Source organism: Mobula hypostoma, chromosome 15 (genome assembly GCF_963921235.1).
Source record: "Mobula hypostoma chromosome 15, sMobHyp1.1, whole genome shotgun sequence".
NCBI classification, from domain to species: domain Eukaryota; kingdom Metazoa; phylum Chordata; class Chondrichthyes; order Myliobatiformes; family Myliobatidae; genus Mobula; species Mobula hypostoma.
The window spans coordinates 22,860,429-22,874,146 of NC_086111.1; the positions used below are offsets into that span (position 1 = coordinate 22,860,429).

Sequence of the window (13,718 nt, forward strand, 5' to 3'; positions counted from 1 at the left end):
CTGTGGAGGTCAAGTCATTGGGGATATTTAAAGCAGAGGTTGATAGATTCTTGATTAGTCAGAATAGGGGAGAAGGCAGATTGCAGCTGAGAGGGAAAGTAGATCAGCCATGATGAAATGGCAGAGATGACTTAATGGGTCAAATGGCCTAATTCTGCTCCGACAGCTTACAGTCTAATGGCCATGTAAGTATCAATTGAAGTTTACATAAATACTGTCCTGTATTACAGAGAAATGGAAACCTACACATTTTTCAAATCAGACTGATATTCTTATAATCCTAGGCCCTTTGAAAAAATGTTCAAAGGCCAATTGATTATTCATGCATGTAAAGAACTATCCTCCAAGATGACCTCTACCTTGTCATAGGGTTTGGAGACATGCATGCCTCAATAACCCAGAGAGATATGTTGGCAGGAGTCATGGCCTTGTGCTTTGGCTCTAGGTAGGGTCACCCATGCCAAACAGGTCAAAGGCTAGAGACCAGACTAAGAGTGGTCCACCAGTCCTCCAGGTTCAGGGGTTTCGTTCAGGGCTAACAACCCTGACTGCTCAAAAAAAAATGTTATGAAAACAGCAATGAAGAATCCTTCTTACAATCAGAGATGGAGGATCTTCTTCGCTGCCCTAAACGCAAGCAGCATAAACTTCAGAAGAATATTGCACAGGAGATATTGATAATAGATATTTGAATGATAGTTTATTGATAACATGGGTTACAATCCATGATACCATAAGTCTCAGTTTTATTGGAGATAACTGGGTAAATTCCCATCATCCACGTCACCTTTTAAAAAGGGACCCTCTATTTTATGGGTTGTGTTTGCTGCTGCTTATAGAGACTGATAGATAAATAGACTTTGTTACAACAAACTTATTTTTGAAATTCTTGTAGTAAGATTGTCCTAGAATAGATGTTACAGGACTGTCAGTACATCCAGGAACTTGAAATAATCCCAAACATCTTACTCTTTATAAAGCAACCAAAAAGATTCATTATCTTTTAAAATTAAGGAGACCTAACACCACAAAGGTGATGGTAAGCACATTCAAACATGCCCTGACTATTCCTCTCCCACCCCAATCCCAGCTTAATAAAAAGGAACAAAGAAAGTGATATATTCACAAACTCAAACTATGTAATTTTTACAAAAGATTCTGAACATCCTTGGAATTTTGAGCAAGACACACAAACAGCTCATCAAATCAGGTAGCATCTACAGGAGGGGAATAAATAGTCAATGTTTCAGGCTGAGACTCTTCATCAGGACTCATTGTCATACGTCATATTAACAAGCATTACAATAGTGCAGTAGAAAAATGGGAGAGCTGTCTTAACAACAGTTATATAGCCCTGGCTATATCCCTTGAGGTCAAGGATAATGGTCTTTGTTCTGTTGATCTAGTTATGGGCTCTCAAGTGGCTTATGAGTCCAATCTTGGCTTTGAAAGTTCTTCTGCATTCAGGACAGGTAGTTCCAGATGACAGATCGGGCTTTGGTTGTTGCTGCCCCTCTTTCCATTTTCTTCTCTTTTCTTCTAATTCTGCACATCTGCACATGTAATTATACTTATATAATTAAGTATAGAGATACTTAGTACACTCGCAGAATGTGGTATGCAAACAACTGACAAATTATTCAGCAAACAATTTATTTACATTCTCTACAAACTATAGCAAACACACTCTTGATCTACAGAATACTTTCTTTCCTTTCTTCCCTACTGCTAAATATTTTTTCCTAAAAAATAATCCATTTAATGTCTAAATCATAGAAATATTTGAAGTATGCCATCATGGCCTAACTTCAAGCAAATGCCTGTAAAAATGCTAAGATAGCTCTTTATACATTTACTAAGAAATTACCAAGTATTTTAAGGTTCAGATTAATTTATTTTGATCTAGTACTCAAGCAAAAACCCTCAGCTTTATGTACAGAAAGGTTAGGAGGTGGGGGGGAGGGGGAAAAGAGATCTCACTGTTAGCTCTCAAAGGGTATTTCATACCCATTTGAAGTATGAACATAGCAAAAAAAATGCTTTCAGAGAAAGAAAGTGTCATCTAACTTTTTACATTGACTACAATGTTAACTGACCTAAGCTTAACCACAAATAGAGTGTATATATTAAATATGCTATATCTTTAAGAGGTAAACAATTTTAAAGTAAAAATCCTTTGTAAGGTAATCTATCAATTTGTTTTTTTTTGATGTTCTCATTTACCATAAAGTTTGAATCAGTTGAATAATAATGGCTAAAGCTATCTATCTAGTTGCAACCCAAAACATTATCCAATAATAGACTGGCTAACCAAATGGATCCCTTGAGATCAGTGGCTATTGTTTCACTAGGAAAACAATACAACTTCGCAGAGTAACCTGTAGCTGCTTCTGAACCTCCTGTGCCATTTATGTACTTAAACAGCCATTTTCAACAGGGGCCATATGGCCACCTTGGGTGCCCTGGCACATTTGAAGGGGGCACCAATTGAAAACCGTGAGAAGGGGAGCCCCAAGGGTTTATGGGGGCCCTGGTAACTGAGCCAATGAAATACCCAAGCAGCAACCTTCATTGGAGTCCATAGTTTCCCTCCTATTTATAATATCTTTCCAACACACCATTTGAATTTGGCGCACCTGGTAAATTCATTGCTTAAGCTCCTCCCACACAGCCTCACTTCAGAGTCAGTCGCGAATCAGACTGCATCGGGTGAACGTATTCAGTCAAGGGTTTTCGCATCCATTATCACCATACTTTATTCTCCGAAGATCAGCGTGTCTTGCTAGGCCTTTTTTAGCCTAGTAACTTTAAAGTATATGTGTTTGGATATATTATATGTTCAGGTAGGTTGTGAAAAGTGATTTTTACTGCATATGAAGTCACCGAAAAAAAACCCCCTGGCTCCAGGTGACAGCATTTTTTGTCAGTAATGTATCTGTATTTTGCGTGCTTATTATTTTCAGAAATAATTCTACACATGAGTTCCTTGGCGAAAGAAAAGTGTCGACAGTATTCAGTGGAATACTTATTGTATGGTTTCAGTGCATCTCCACAAAACCCATCTTTGCCCATGTGTTTGAACTGCATGACTACATTGTCAAATGAAAGCATGAGGCCAAGCAAATTGAAAAAAACATTTGGATACCTCACATCCAGAGAAGAAGGATAAACACTTAGATTTCTTCAAAAACCTCTGAGATAATTTTGAGAGAAAGGCAATGCCGAAATAAATGTTTACTCAAACTTCACAGAAATTAGAGAAAGGTGTTGTTGCATCATACAAAATTAGTAAATTAATTGCTAAAACTAGAAATGCTCACAACATTGGCGAGCCGTTTATCCTGCCTTCAGTGTCCATAATATCTGACGTCATGAATTTGAGTGCCTAAGAAACAATCCAGGCAATTCCTTTGAGTAATTATTCTACTGTTGCCAGAACAATCGATGAGATGGCACGGGACATTGAAGAGGGATTGGTCAGTTCATTACAATCCAAGAAATTCTCATTACAATCAGACAAAACTACTTTACAAGATAACAACGTTCTTTTTTTTTTCTTTCTTTTCTTTTTTAGGTAGGAGTATATATGGGGGGGAGGGTAGATATTATCTTTCCATGTATTCACTTTGAAAACTTAATAAAAATTATATTAAAAAAAAAGATAACGACACTCTTCTCATGGCTTATGTGAGATTCTGGAACAGAAACGAACTGATGGAGGAGATGTTGTTTGCCATGAGGATTGAAACGGATACTAAGGGACTGTCTATTTTTGAAGAAGTCAGAAGTTACTTAAGCGAGAACAATATTCCAATAGAGAATATAATTGCTTGTGCAACTGATGGTGCCACTTCTGTGGTTGATCGATACAGAGGATTCATCGCTCATCTAAAAAGAATTATACCTTCTATCTTTACTATTCATTGTGTCATTCACAGGGAGCACCTAGTAGCTAAAAACTTAGGAGGACATCTCAATCTTTCGTTTTCAGTTGTCATAAAGGCTGTAAACTTCATCAAATCCCATGCACTTCAGGATCGTCTTTTCCGGCAGCTGTGTGAAGAAAATGATGAAGACTTCCAGACGCTGCTGCTGCATACCGAGGTGAGGTGGCTTTCCAAGGGAAACTGTCTTCAACGTTTTGTTACACTCTGGGACACCAAAGTTTCCTTCATGTCTGATAAAGAGCATGGAGAAAGACTCGTTGATGCTAAGGCAGACATATTTTATCTGGCAGATATCTTTCAGAAACTTAATTTGTTAAACAAGACCTTACAGGGCAAAAACAGTAACCTTGTAGATTGTAAGGAAGACATTGTTTCTTTCCTTAAGAATCTCGAAGACTATTGCCACAATATGGGACGTCAGGAATTTTTACAATTTCCAAACCTGAAGATGATCGCAGAGGCACTGAAAGACGATGACCTTACCGTTTATGTGAAACGTCTCAAGCAGATACACAAGGATATGCAAGAAAGATTTAATGACCTGTTAAACCTCGGTATCCCGGATTGGATTCTGAATCCATTTGAAGCACAACTCACCCAAGTTGAGGCAGAAATTCAAGAGAGTTTGATTGATCTTCAGAGTGATATAACTGCACGTCATCAGTTCAGTCAGTTTCAAAAAGATTTTTGGATCAAGAGTGATCTGCCGAATAAATTTACAACACTGTGGGAAAAAGCCCAAAGTTTTTTTATTGCCTTTCCCTCAACATATTTGGTTGACAGCGGATTCTGCAAGGTAGTTTTCTTGACAAAATCCAGGAACAGAATTGAAATCGCAACAAGAGGTGACCTCCGACTGTCATTGTCTAATTTGGAGCCCGATATCATGAAACTTGCAGAAAAGCACCAACCTCAAGGATTGCATTAGGCCTGATAGATGTTTAATCTCATAGTCTTTTTTTTTAAGTTCTGTCCAGTATGTCGGAATGTTCAGGTTTTCTTGGTGTTCAATAATAAATGATTTTCTGTCTATCTGTTCGTGTTGTATCCCTGTTTGAAAGGAAGGCCCTGGAACCTGAGAAGAGCTCCTAAGGGGGCCGTGGCCAAAAAATGGTTGAGAATCACTGTACTTAAATTCCCTGTCAGTCCTTTATTTTCCTCCACGTAACCTTTCAACTTTCTTTTGACGGTACAGTAAAATCAAGTCATTCAACCAGCAATTAAAGCTGAGTGATTAAAACCTAATTATGTTCTCTATCATTATCACAGATTGCAGATGCCAATTGACCCCTACTACGATCATCCCACCTCATATCACCAATTAAGGATCAAACTCATAGCAGACACATCTGACTAACCTTTACATCAATAACATTGGTGAATCTTCTGATTCTACCAGTGTAGGTGCTTCAAAGGCAACCCTAGTTTAAAGTTTGTATGCTTGTACCTTAGTTTTAAGGTTTTTTTAAAATGGTATGTACTACTCATCTTGCTTAAGAGTAATACTGTCAATTTAACTTTATAGACCTGTCATCACTAGCCCTGAATACAAACAGAATTAGCTACAGTTATAGGTATATATCATCCAAGCATTCAGTTCCACTGTGAAATGAAAGCTGAGAAGTTGAGTATCACGAGTAACACATGTAGTACTGGTGACTAAACTTGATTTTCTCCCAAATTTCCTTCAATTAAACTCAATAATAAGCTAGCTAAAGTGCAAGAAGAAAGAGTGAAATAATACAAAGATGGGGGACAATGGACTGCAGCTCAAAAAGATTGTACCAAAGGAACTGTTAGCAAATATCAAGAGGTATCAGGCAGTGGACAACAGCAATCAAATGTATGAATCATGTAATACATACACACACACACACACACGCTATTGTTAGTTGTAGCCATATTGATACCATGAAGCATCTATACTAATTTCTCACTATTCCTGTCACTTGAGTCACCTTCTAATGTTCTCAATTTTGAATGCTCAGGGTTATCTTTATCTTAAAACTGCAGGTAAATGGCAAGGCTCATTCTTCAGGGAAAGAGTCTAGCACATAACATTTTCACACCTTTAAAGATGAGTATCTATCTATACAATTGTGAAATATTTAATGTACACAGGATAAAACAACGTTTTCTTTGTTAACAAATGGTTCCAGTACTCAATGAAAGTTTGTGTTCCATTTCTTGATGCAGTGCTCACATCCTTGCCCGTTTATCTTTAGAACTTCTTTTCCCGAACAGTTCTCTCATCTTCCTTTTCCCTGTGCTCACATTTGAAAATTGTCTGAAATACAAAGGAAATTAAATCAATAACATACTTTACTTTGCTCAGTGGCATACAAACTGCTTGGCTGATGAAGTACAAATACTCACAAAATTTTATCACCTCAAAGGGAAGGTGGGTCAATGCTGGGAGAGCCAAGTGAATGTGCTCTTATTAAGTGGGACAGAGAATCACACTAATTGTGCTCCTGTGCACCCCCTACTCTGAAGCCATTGACAAAGAAGAGCTCCCCTAAAAGCTTGGTAAATTTAGATGGAAATTGTTATGTCACAAGGTCAGATTTTTATAATTGGTTTATGTCAAGTCAACAGAGTTCAGTTGGGATAGTGTATCACAAATAAACTTAGCACAGAGGAAAGGATATGATCAGTAATGGGTCCTACTCCCAATCTGCATCTTGTTACTCATTTTGAAATAAAGACATTGTAGTTTTAATACTGCTAACACTTGCAGTCCAGGCTTATAATGGGAAGGCCTGAGCAGTTTTCAGAAGAAAATGAAAATCATAAGAAAAACTGATGATGATGGAAATCTGAAATCTAACAAAAGTAGCAATGCTAAAACATTGACATTTTCTCTTTCCACAGGCACTGGATGATCTGCTGATTTTTTCACAGCATTTTGTTTTTACTTATGAATACCTAGAATGTCCGAATAGCTACAATCCTCAGGAGTAGAGGTGGGAGGGGTTAAAATTGTGTAAGAGAAAGAACAAAAAAAATCACTAGTACATGATGTGCTTCCCTCAATAAATATGCAATCTTGTCTGCAGCAGTAATTACATAAAATCAGCTGAGAATAATAGGAATAAAATGTTTCACCTTGAAAATTCATAACCTTCAAATGCTTTAATCAACATGGACAAGACTACTTTTGCCTCTTTGCAACTTTCAAATAATTTCATGTGAATAAAAATATTGTCTTCAACTTCAAACGTAAATTTCATAGATAAGATAATCAGAGTTCATTAGAAAAGCACATCCCAAATTGATTACTGAAGAACTAATTTTAGTAAGTTACAATGGGTGTGGATTGTACATTAATCAGACTGAGAATGCAGAGTGGCGGAGTGGTAACATAATACCTGATTGGGAATTAATACAGCTAATTTAGGGCACAGTGATTAAGTTTAAATATATTCTTTACCAAAGGAACAATTACAATATTATGTGGTTGATTTGGTATTTGTGGCCTCTGCTGCATTTTTTCCACATTCACATGATTCTGTTTCATTTATTATTTATCCTTTTCCTTCCAAGTACTTGAAATGATGTAGTCAAACCAGCTGATATTCAGAAAGAACAAAAGTTACTTTCACTTTAAGCAAATATCCACAATTGGTCTCAAGTGTAGGTGCTGCCACAAATACACTGAATAAACACTTGGCCCATGGCTTTACAAAGCGAGGATTGGAGGAGTGAAGATTTGGAGGAGGAAGGATTGAGGGGAGGAGGGTTAGGGAGGGGCATGTAAAGCCAGTGGGTTAACTGCTTTCTGTTGGAAATGATGGCTAAAATCAAACTCCTCAAATGTTTCACTGGTTATTTAAAAATACTTCAGATGTGGCCTGGTCGTTGTGTTCTTACAGCCATTGAATTCTACAATATTTCTACACATTTGTTCAACAGAAAGAAGTCCAGAAGAGCTAACAACAAGACCTTTTTATTTATCAGTTTGCTAATGGCAAATAGCAATTCTGTAATGCATGAACCATGGAGAATTGTGAACACAACTGAGCACGTCATGGAAGCCTGCCTCCCCTTCACAGCCTCTGTCTGGGTAAAGATGTTAACATAAACAAAGACCCACCACCTTGGACATCTTAATCTCTTATTCTCCCTCCCATAGGGCAGAAAATACAAAAGCCTGATATCACATTAACACTAGGCTCAAGGACATCTTCTATCCTGCTGTTTTAAACCAGAATACTGAATGGTCCCCTGGTGAAATAGGCTCCTAATCTCACAGTCTATCTCGTTACTGCACTTCCTCTGTACCTTAAACTTTATTCTTTATACTGTTCTTGTTTTCCCTTGTACTACCCAAATGCAGTAACATGATGAAATGATCTGTATGGATGGAATGCAAAACAAAATTGTTCACTGTACCTTGTTACATTTAAAAATAAACTAATGTACTATAAATATATATAAAGAAGTAATCCTTCCAAATTCCCAATAACTTCACTTCTATTGTTAACAATCTTCATTCATAATTTATAAAGTAAATTTCACAATCTTCCAGCAATTATTCTTTTAGCAACCTAAAACTTGGCCACAAATAAGCTTAAATCATTCAGGTTTGTATTAAAAAGGATGCACTCATTAATGCTAATTCTGGGAAATATTGAGTAGAGTCAAAATATTGACCTAGAATTTGAATATTGCAACTGAGATTTGGAAACTCTCCAGGCACCTGTCTCAAAACCTGTAGTTAGTAATTATCATGGCGTTTTCACAGTTTGGCACATTTTTCAGAGAGAAAAGCATAAGTGGATGAAAAAGGTATTGAATATATGTTACATATCCCAAAGCAATCCAAACCACCTGAGACCCAATGAATAAAAAATGTGAAGAGTAGTTACTGTTCATTTGGTAAATGAACCTGACAGCCACATGAGGAACTCCTTGAAGTGCATCACTGGGATCCACCCAAAGAGATCGCGCCTTAGTTAATCAATGATAATTCTGTCCTAGAGATAAAAGAAAGACTTTTCTATAGAAGATTTTCACGACTTCAGGAAATTTCAAAAATAGTTTGCAGGTAATAAAATACTCTTGATGTTCAGTCACTGTAGCATGGTAAGAAATGTACACAGACACTTGGACAGCAAAACTCTTTAGCAGAAACACTGATAAAGATCAGATAATTTGTTTTTAATAAGTACGTTTAAAACAAAACGTATTGCCCAGGATATTGGCAAAATTTTGCTACACTTCAAAACAATACAGACTTTTACTTTCAATCAAATGTATCAGATTTATCTTAAATGCAACACATCTTCAATAACACGGAAGTCCTTCAGTATTGAAAAATGAGTTGATGAAGGCTGCTAGTTTGGTATCTGATTCACTGTACATCATTTCCAAGCAAGACCCTTAAGCAATTCAGATTCTAGCATTTGCAATTTTATTTGTTTTCTAAACAGTTACTTAAATCAGGAGACTGTGATGTGAGAATTGGGAGCAAGAAACCAAACTAGAACCTAGTGGGTCAAGCGGCATCTTAAGAGGGAAATGGACAGTTGACATTTTGGGTCATGTCCCTTCATCTGAACTTATTCATATTAGCTTGCTTTACAATAGAATATGGAGTATAAACAGTTGGACATGTTCTAGAAAAACAAAAAAATGAGATTCTGCAGATGTTGGAAATTGAGAGTAATACACACAACTCTGGAGGAACTCAGCAGGTCAGACAACATCCATGGAAAGGAGCAAAGTCAATGATTCAGGCCAACAGCCTTCATCACTCCTGAGTACAGAGATGATTTCCATAATTAATTGTGGGTTTTAGATGATCCTGACATGGCCAGCATTTACTTCTCTAGAGAAGATGGTTCTGTTGAGTAGGTGTTCAGAGTTTGGAATCAGCAACAGATGCCTGGTGTGGAAATGGAGAAACTGCACACAGTGGGGCTTCCACATAGCTTCTGCACTGGATCTTCTATATGGTAGGTCACAGGTTTGGGATTAATCGTTGGAGTATCTTTAGTGAATAACTGCAAAAGCAATTTGGAGACAATACACACAACAACTATGCTGCACTGTTAATGGGAGGTGTGAATATTTAAGGTGGTTGGAAGTACCTATCATAAGGGCTTCTTTATTGTAGGTGTCATAAGCCCCTCAAGCAACACACACAAAAAATGCTGGTGAACACAGCAAGCCAGACAGCATCTATAGGAAGAGGTACAGTCGACGTTTCAGGCTGGGACCCTTCGTCAGGACTAACTGAAAGAAGCGACAGTAAGAGATTTGAAAGTGGGAATACCTCTTACTATCTCTTCTTTCAGATAGTCCTGACGAAGGGTCCTGGCCTGAAACGTCGACTGTACCTCTTCCTATGTTGTTGTTCGTCCATCGTTGACGTCGATGAGGACCTCGACACCATTATGATGGTGTCGAGACTAGCACGTGATTTGGATTTAAGTGAGGGAGAGTTGCGCAGCATCAGCCTCACTCTCTCTTCCCAATTCCCATCTGGATCCAGTGGCAAGACAGAGTCTAGACGGCTGGAGATGGGACTAGGTGCAGTGGATGACCAGGACGTCTTCTGTGTCTTGTCCTGCTCTACATGTTCCACGACGCTTGCAGAGACCGCCGCCTTGACCGTTGGACCTTCCATTGGTCTCGTCCGCTCAATCCGCCGGAGTCTGTCTTCACATGCTGGGATAGACCTCTTCCTATAGATGCTGCCTGGCCTGCTGCGTTCACCAGCATTTTTTGTGTGTGTTGCTTGAATTTCCAGCATCTGTAGATTTCCTTGTATAAGTCTCTCAAGCCTGGTTGGAACTGTGATCATCCACGTATAAGGAGATATTTTCTATTTTTTTTTACTTGTTTCCCTGCAGATTGTTCATTGGTCTTGGAGCATCAAATGCTAGTTCACTCACTGTTGAATGCCCAGTCTATGACTTGCATCTAGCTTGCTTAGTGAAATTTCCAATCAATTGTAAAAACCATGGTGCCAACGATGATAACATTAGGTCAAGTAAGTGTTTATAGTGGAAGAATGATACTGAGGAGATTTTTTTCCAATGTTTCTTAATTTTTTGGTTTGAAATTTTTAAGATTAAATATTTGGCATTCAAAATATTCTGAACTCAAACAAGGAATGTCATTCAAAATATAGAAGGCACTAGGAAATAAAAATGAATTACTGACAAACAACCTTTAAACAGAAGTATAGTACTGTGCAAAAGTCATAAGCACATATATACAATTGCAAGTAAAAGTTTGTGAACCCTTTGCAATTACCTGATTTTCTGCATTAATTGCTCATAAAATGTGGTCTAATCTTCATCTAAGCCACAATAATAGACAAATACAATCTGCCTAAACAATAACGTACAAACAATTGTAGTTTTCATGTCTTTATTGAACACATTGTTTAATTACTCATAGTCCAAGTTGGAAAAAGTAAGTGAACCCTTGTATTTAATAACTGGTAGAATCTTCTTTAACAGTAATATCATCCACCAAATGTTTCCTGTAGCTGCTGATCAGACTTGCACAACGGTGAGGTGGAATTTTAGACCATTTTTCCATACAAAACTGTCGCAGTTCATCAATATTTCTGAGACAGCTTGCCACGGCATCTCAATTGGGTTAAGGTCTGGACTCTGACTTGGCCATTGAATTTTCTTCTTTTTAAACCATTCTGTTGTTGATTTACTCTCGTGTCTCAGATCATTGTCTTGTTGCATTCTGGCTTGTACCAGAAAACCAGGTATGATTTGTGGAGGGCTATTTCAAGGGCAAAAAGACAATTTCAAACAAAGTTGGAGGTGACATCGGATGCACGGCAACTCTGGCAGGGTCTGCAAGACATTACTTCCTACAAAGCGAAACCCAATAGTATGAATGGCAGCGATGCTTCACTACCAGATGAACTCAACACATTCTATGCACGCTTTGAAAGGGAGAACACAACTACACAGCTGTGAAGATCCCTGTTGCACCTGATGACCCTGTGATCTCCATCTCAGAGGCCAACGTTATGCTGTTTTCAAAGAGAGTGAACCCTCGCAAGGCGGAAGGTCCGATGGAGTACCTGGTAAGGCTCTGAAAACCTGTGCCAACCAACTAGTGGGAGTATTCAAGGACATTTTCAACTTCTCACTGCTATGGGTGAAAGTTCCCACTTGCTTCAAAAAGGCAACAATTAAACCAGTGCCTAAGAAGAATAATGTGGGCTGCCTTAATGACTATCATCCAGTAGCACTCACATCGACAATGATGAAATGCTTTAAGAGGTTGGTCATGACTAGACTGGACTCCTGCCTCAGCAAGGACCTGGTTCCATTGCAATTTGCTTATTGCCACAATAGGTCAACGGCAGACGCAATCTCAATGGCTGTCCATATGGCTTTAGACCACCTGGACAACAGAAACACCTATGTCAGGATGCTGTTCATCAACTATAGCTCAGCATTTAATACCATCATTCCCACAATCCTGATTGAGAAGTTGCAGAATCTGGGCCTCTGTACCTCCCTCTGCAATTGGATCCTCGACTTCCTAACTGGAAGACCACAATCTGTACGGATTGGTGATAACATATCCTCCTCGCTGATGATCAACACTGATGCACCTCAGGGGTGTGTGCTTAGCCCACTATACACATGACTGTGTGGCTAGGCATAACTCAAATAAATTTGCTGATGATACAATCATTGTTGGTAGAATCTCAGGAGGTGATGAGAGGGCGTGCAGGAGTGATGTATGCCAACTAGTGGAGTGGTGCCACAGCAACAACCTGGCACTCAATGTCAGTAAGACGAAAGAGCTGATTGTGGACTTCAGGAAGGGTAAGACAAAGGAACACATACCAATCCTCAGAGAGATCAGAAGTGGAGAGAGTAAGCAGCTTCAAGTTCCTGGGTGTCAAGATCTCTGAGGATCTAACCTGGTCCCAACATATCAATGTAGTTATAAAGAAGGCAAGATAGTGGCTATACTTCATTAGGAGTTTGATGAGATTTAGCATGTCAACAAATACACTCAAAAACTTCTATAGTTGTAGCGTGGAGAGCATTCTGAGAGGCTGCATCACTGTCTGGTATGGAGGGGCTACTGCACAGGACCATAAGAAGCTGCAGAAGCTTGTAAATCTAGTCAACATCTTGGGTACTAGCCTACAAAGTACCCAGGACATCTTTAGAGAGTGGTGTCTCAGAAAGGCAGAGTCCATTATTAAGGACCTCCAGAACCCAGGGGATGCCCCTTTCTCACTGTTTCCATCAGGTAGGAAGTAGTGAAGCCTGAAGGCACACACTCAGCGATTCAGGAACAGCTTCTTCTCCTCTGCCATCTGATTCCTAAATGGACATTGAATCTATGGACACGACCTCACTTTTTTTAAAATATACAGTATTTCTGTTATTGAATGTTTTTTAAAATCTATTCAATATATGGAATTGATTTACTTGTTTATTTATTTTTTTTTAATTTTATTTTTTCTTCTCTCTGTTAGATTATGTATTACATTGAACTGCTACTGCTAAGTTTAACAAATTTCATGTCACATGCCGGTAACAATAAACCTGATTCTGAACTTCAATTAAGCTTCAGATAATGGACCGCTACCCTGACATCCTCCTGTAAAATGTCTTAATACAATTTTTCACTCATTGTTCCCTCAGCGAATTCAAGCAGTCCAAGCCCTGAGGCAGCAAATCAGCTCCAAACCATGATGCTCCTTCCACCATACTTCACAGTTGGGATGAAGTTTTGCTGTTAGTGTGCAGTGCCCTTTTTCCT

At 38.5% G+C, this 13,718-nt stretch overlaps 2 protein-coding genes across 3 annotated transcripts in view; one reads left to right on the forward strand and one right to left on the reverse strand.

Moving 5' to 3' along the window:
• Positions 1 to 730: 730 nt before the first annotated feature.
• Positions 731 to 13,718, reverse strand: part of rad18 (RAD18 E3 ubiquitin protein ligase) — a 285,072-nt gene continuing 272,084 nt past the window's right edge. Inside the window, exons 13-14 of one of the 2 annotated variants that reach the window (XM_063067843.1) lie at positions 6,110 to 6,234; positions 731 to 1,553 (exon numbers count right to left, since the gene is read on the reverse strand). In XM_063067843.1, coding sequence (XP_062923913.1) covers positions 6,147 to 6,234 — 88 coding nt within the window. In that variant the 3' untranslated portion in view covers positions 731 to 1,553; positions 6,110 to 6,146. Of the gene's footprint in view, positions 1,554 to 6,094; positions 6,235 to 13,718 lie in introns of those variants that run through there. The other variant, XM_063067842.1, reaches the window with a different exon arrangement.
• Positions 3,715 to 4,875, forward strand: LOC134357169 (SCAN domain-containing protein 3-like). The gene has a single exon (XM_063068463.1). The coding sequence runs from the start codon at positions 3,715 to 3,717 to the stop codon at positions 4,873 to 4,875; it is 1,161 nt and encodes a 386-aa protein (XP_062924533.1).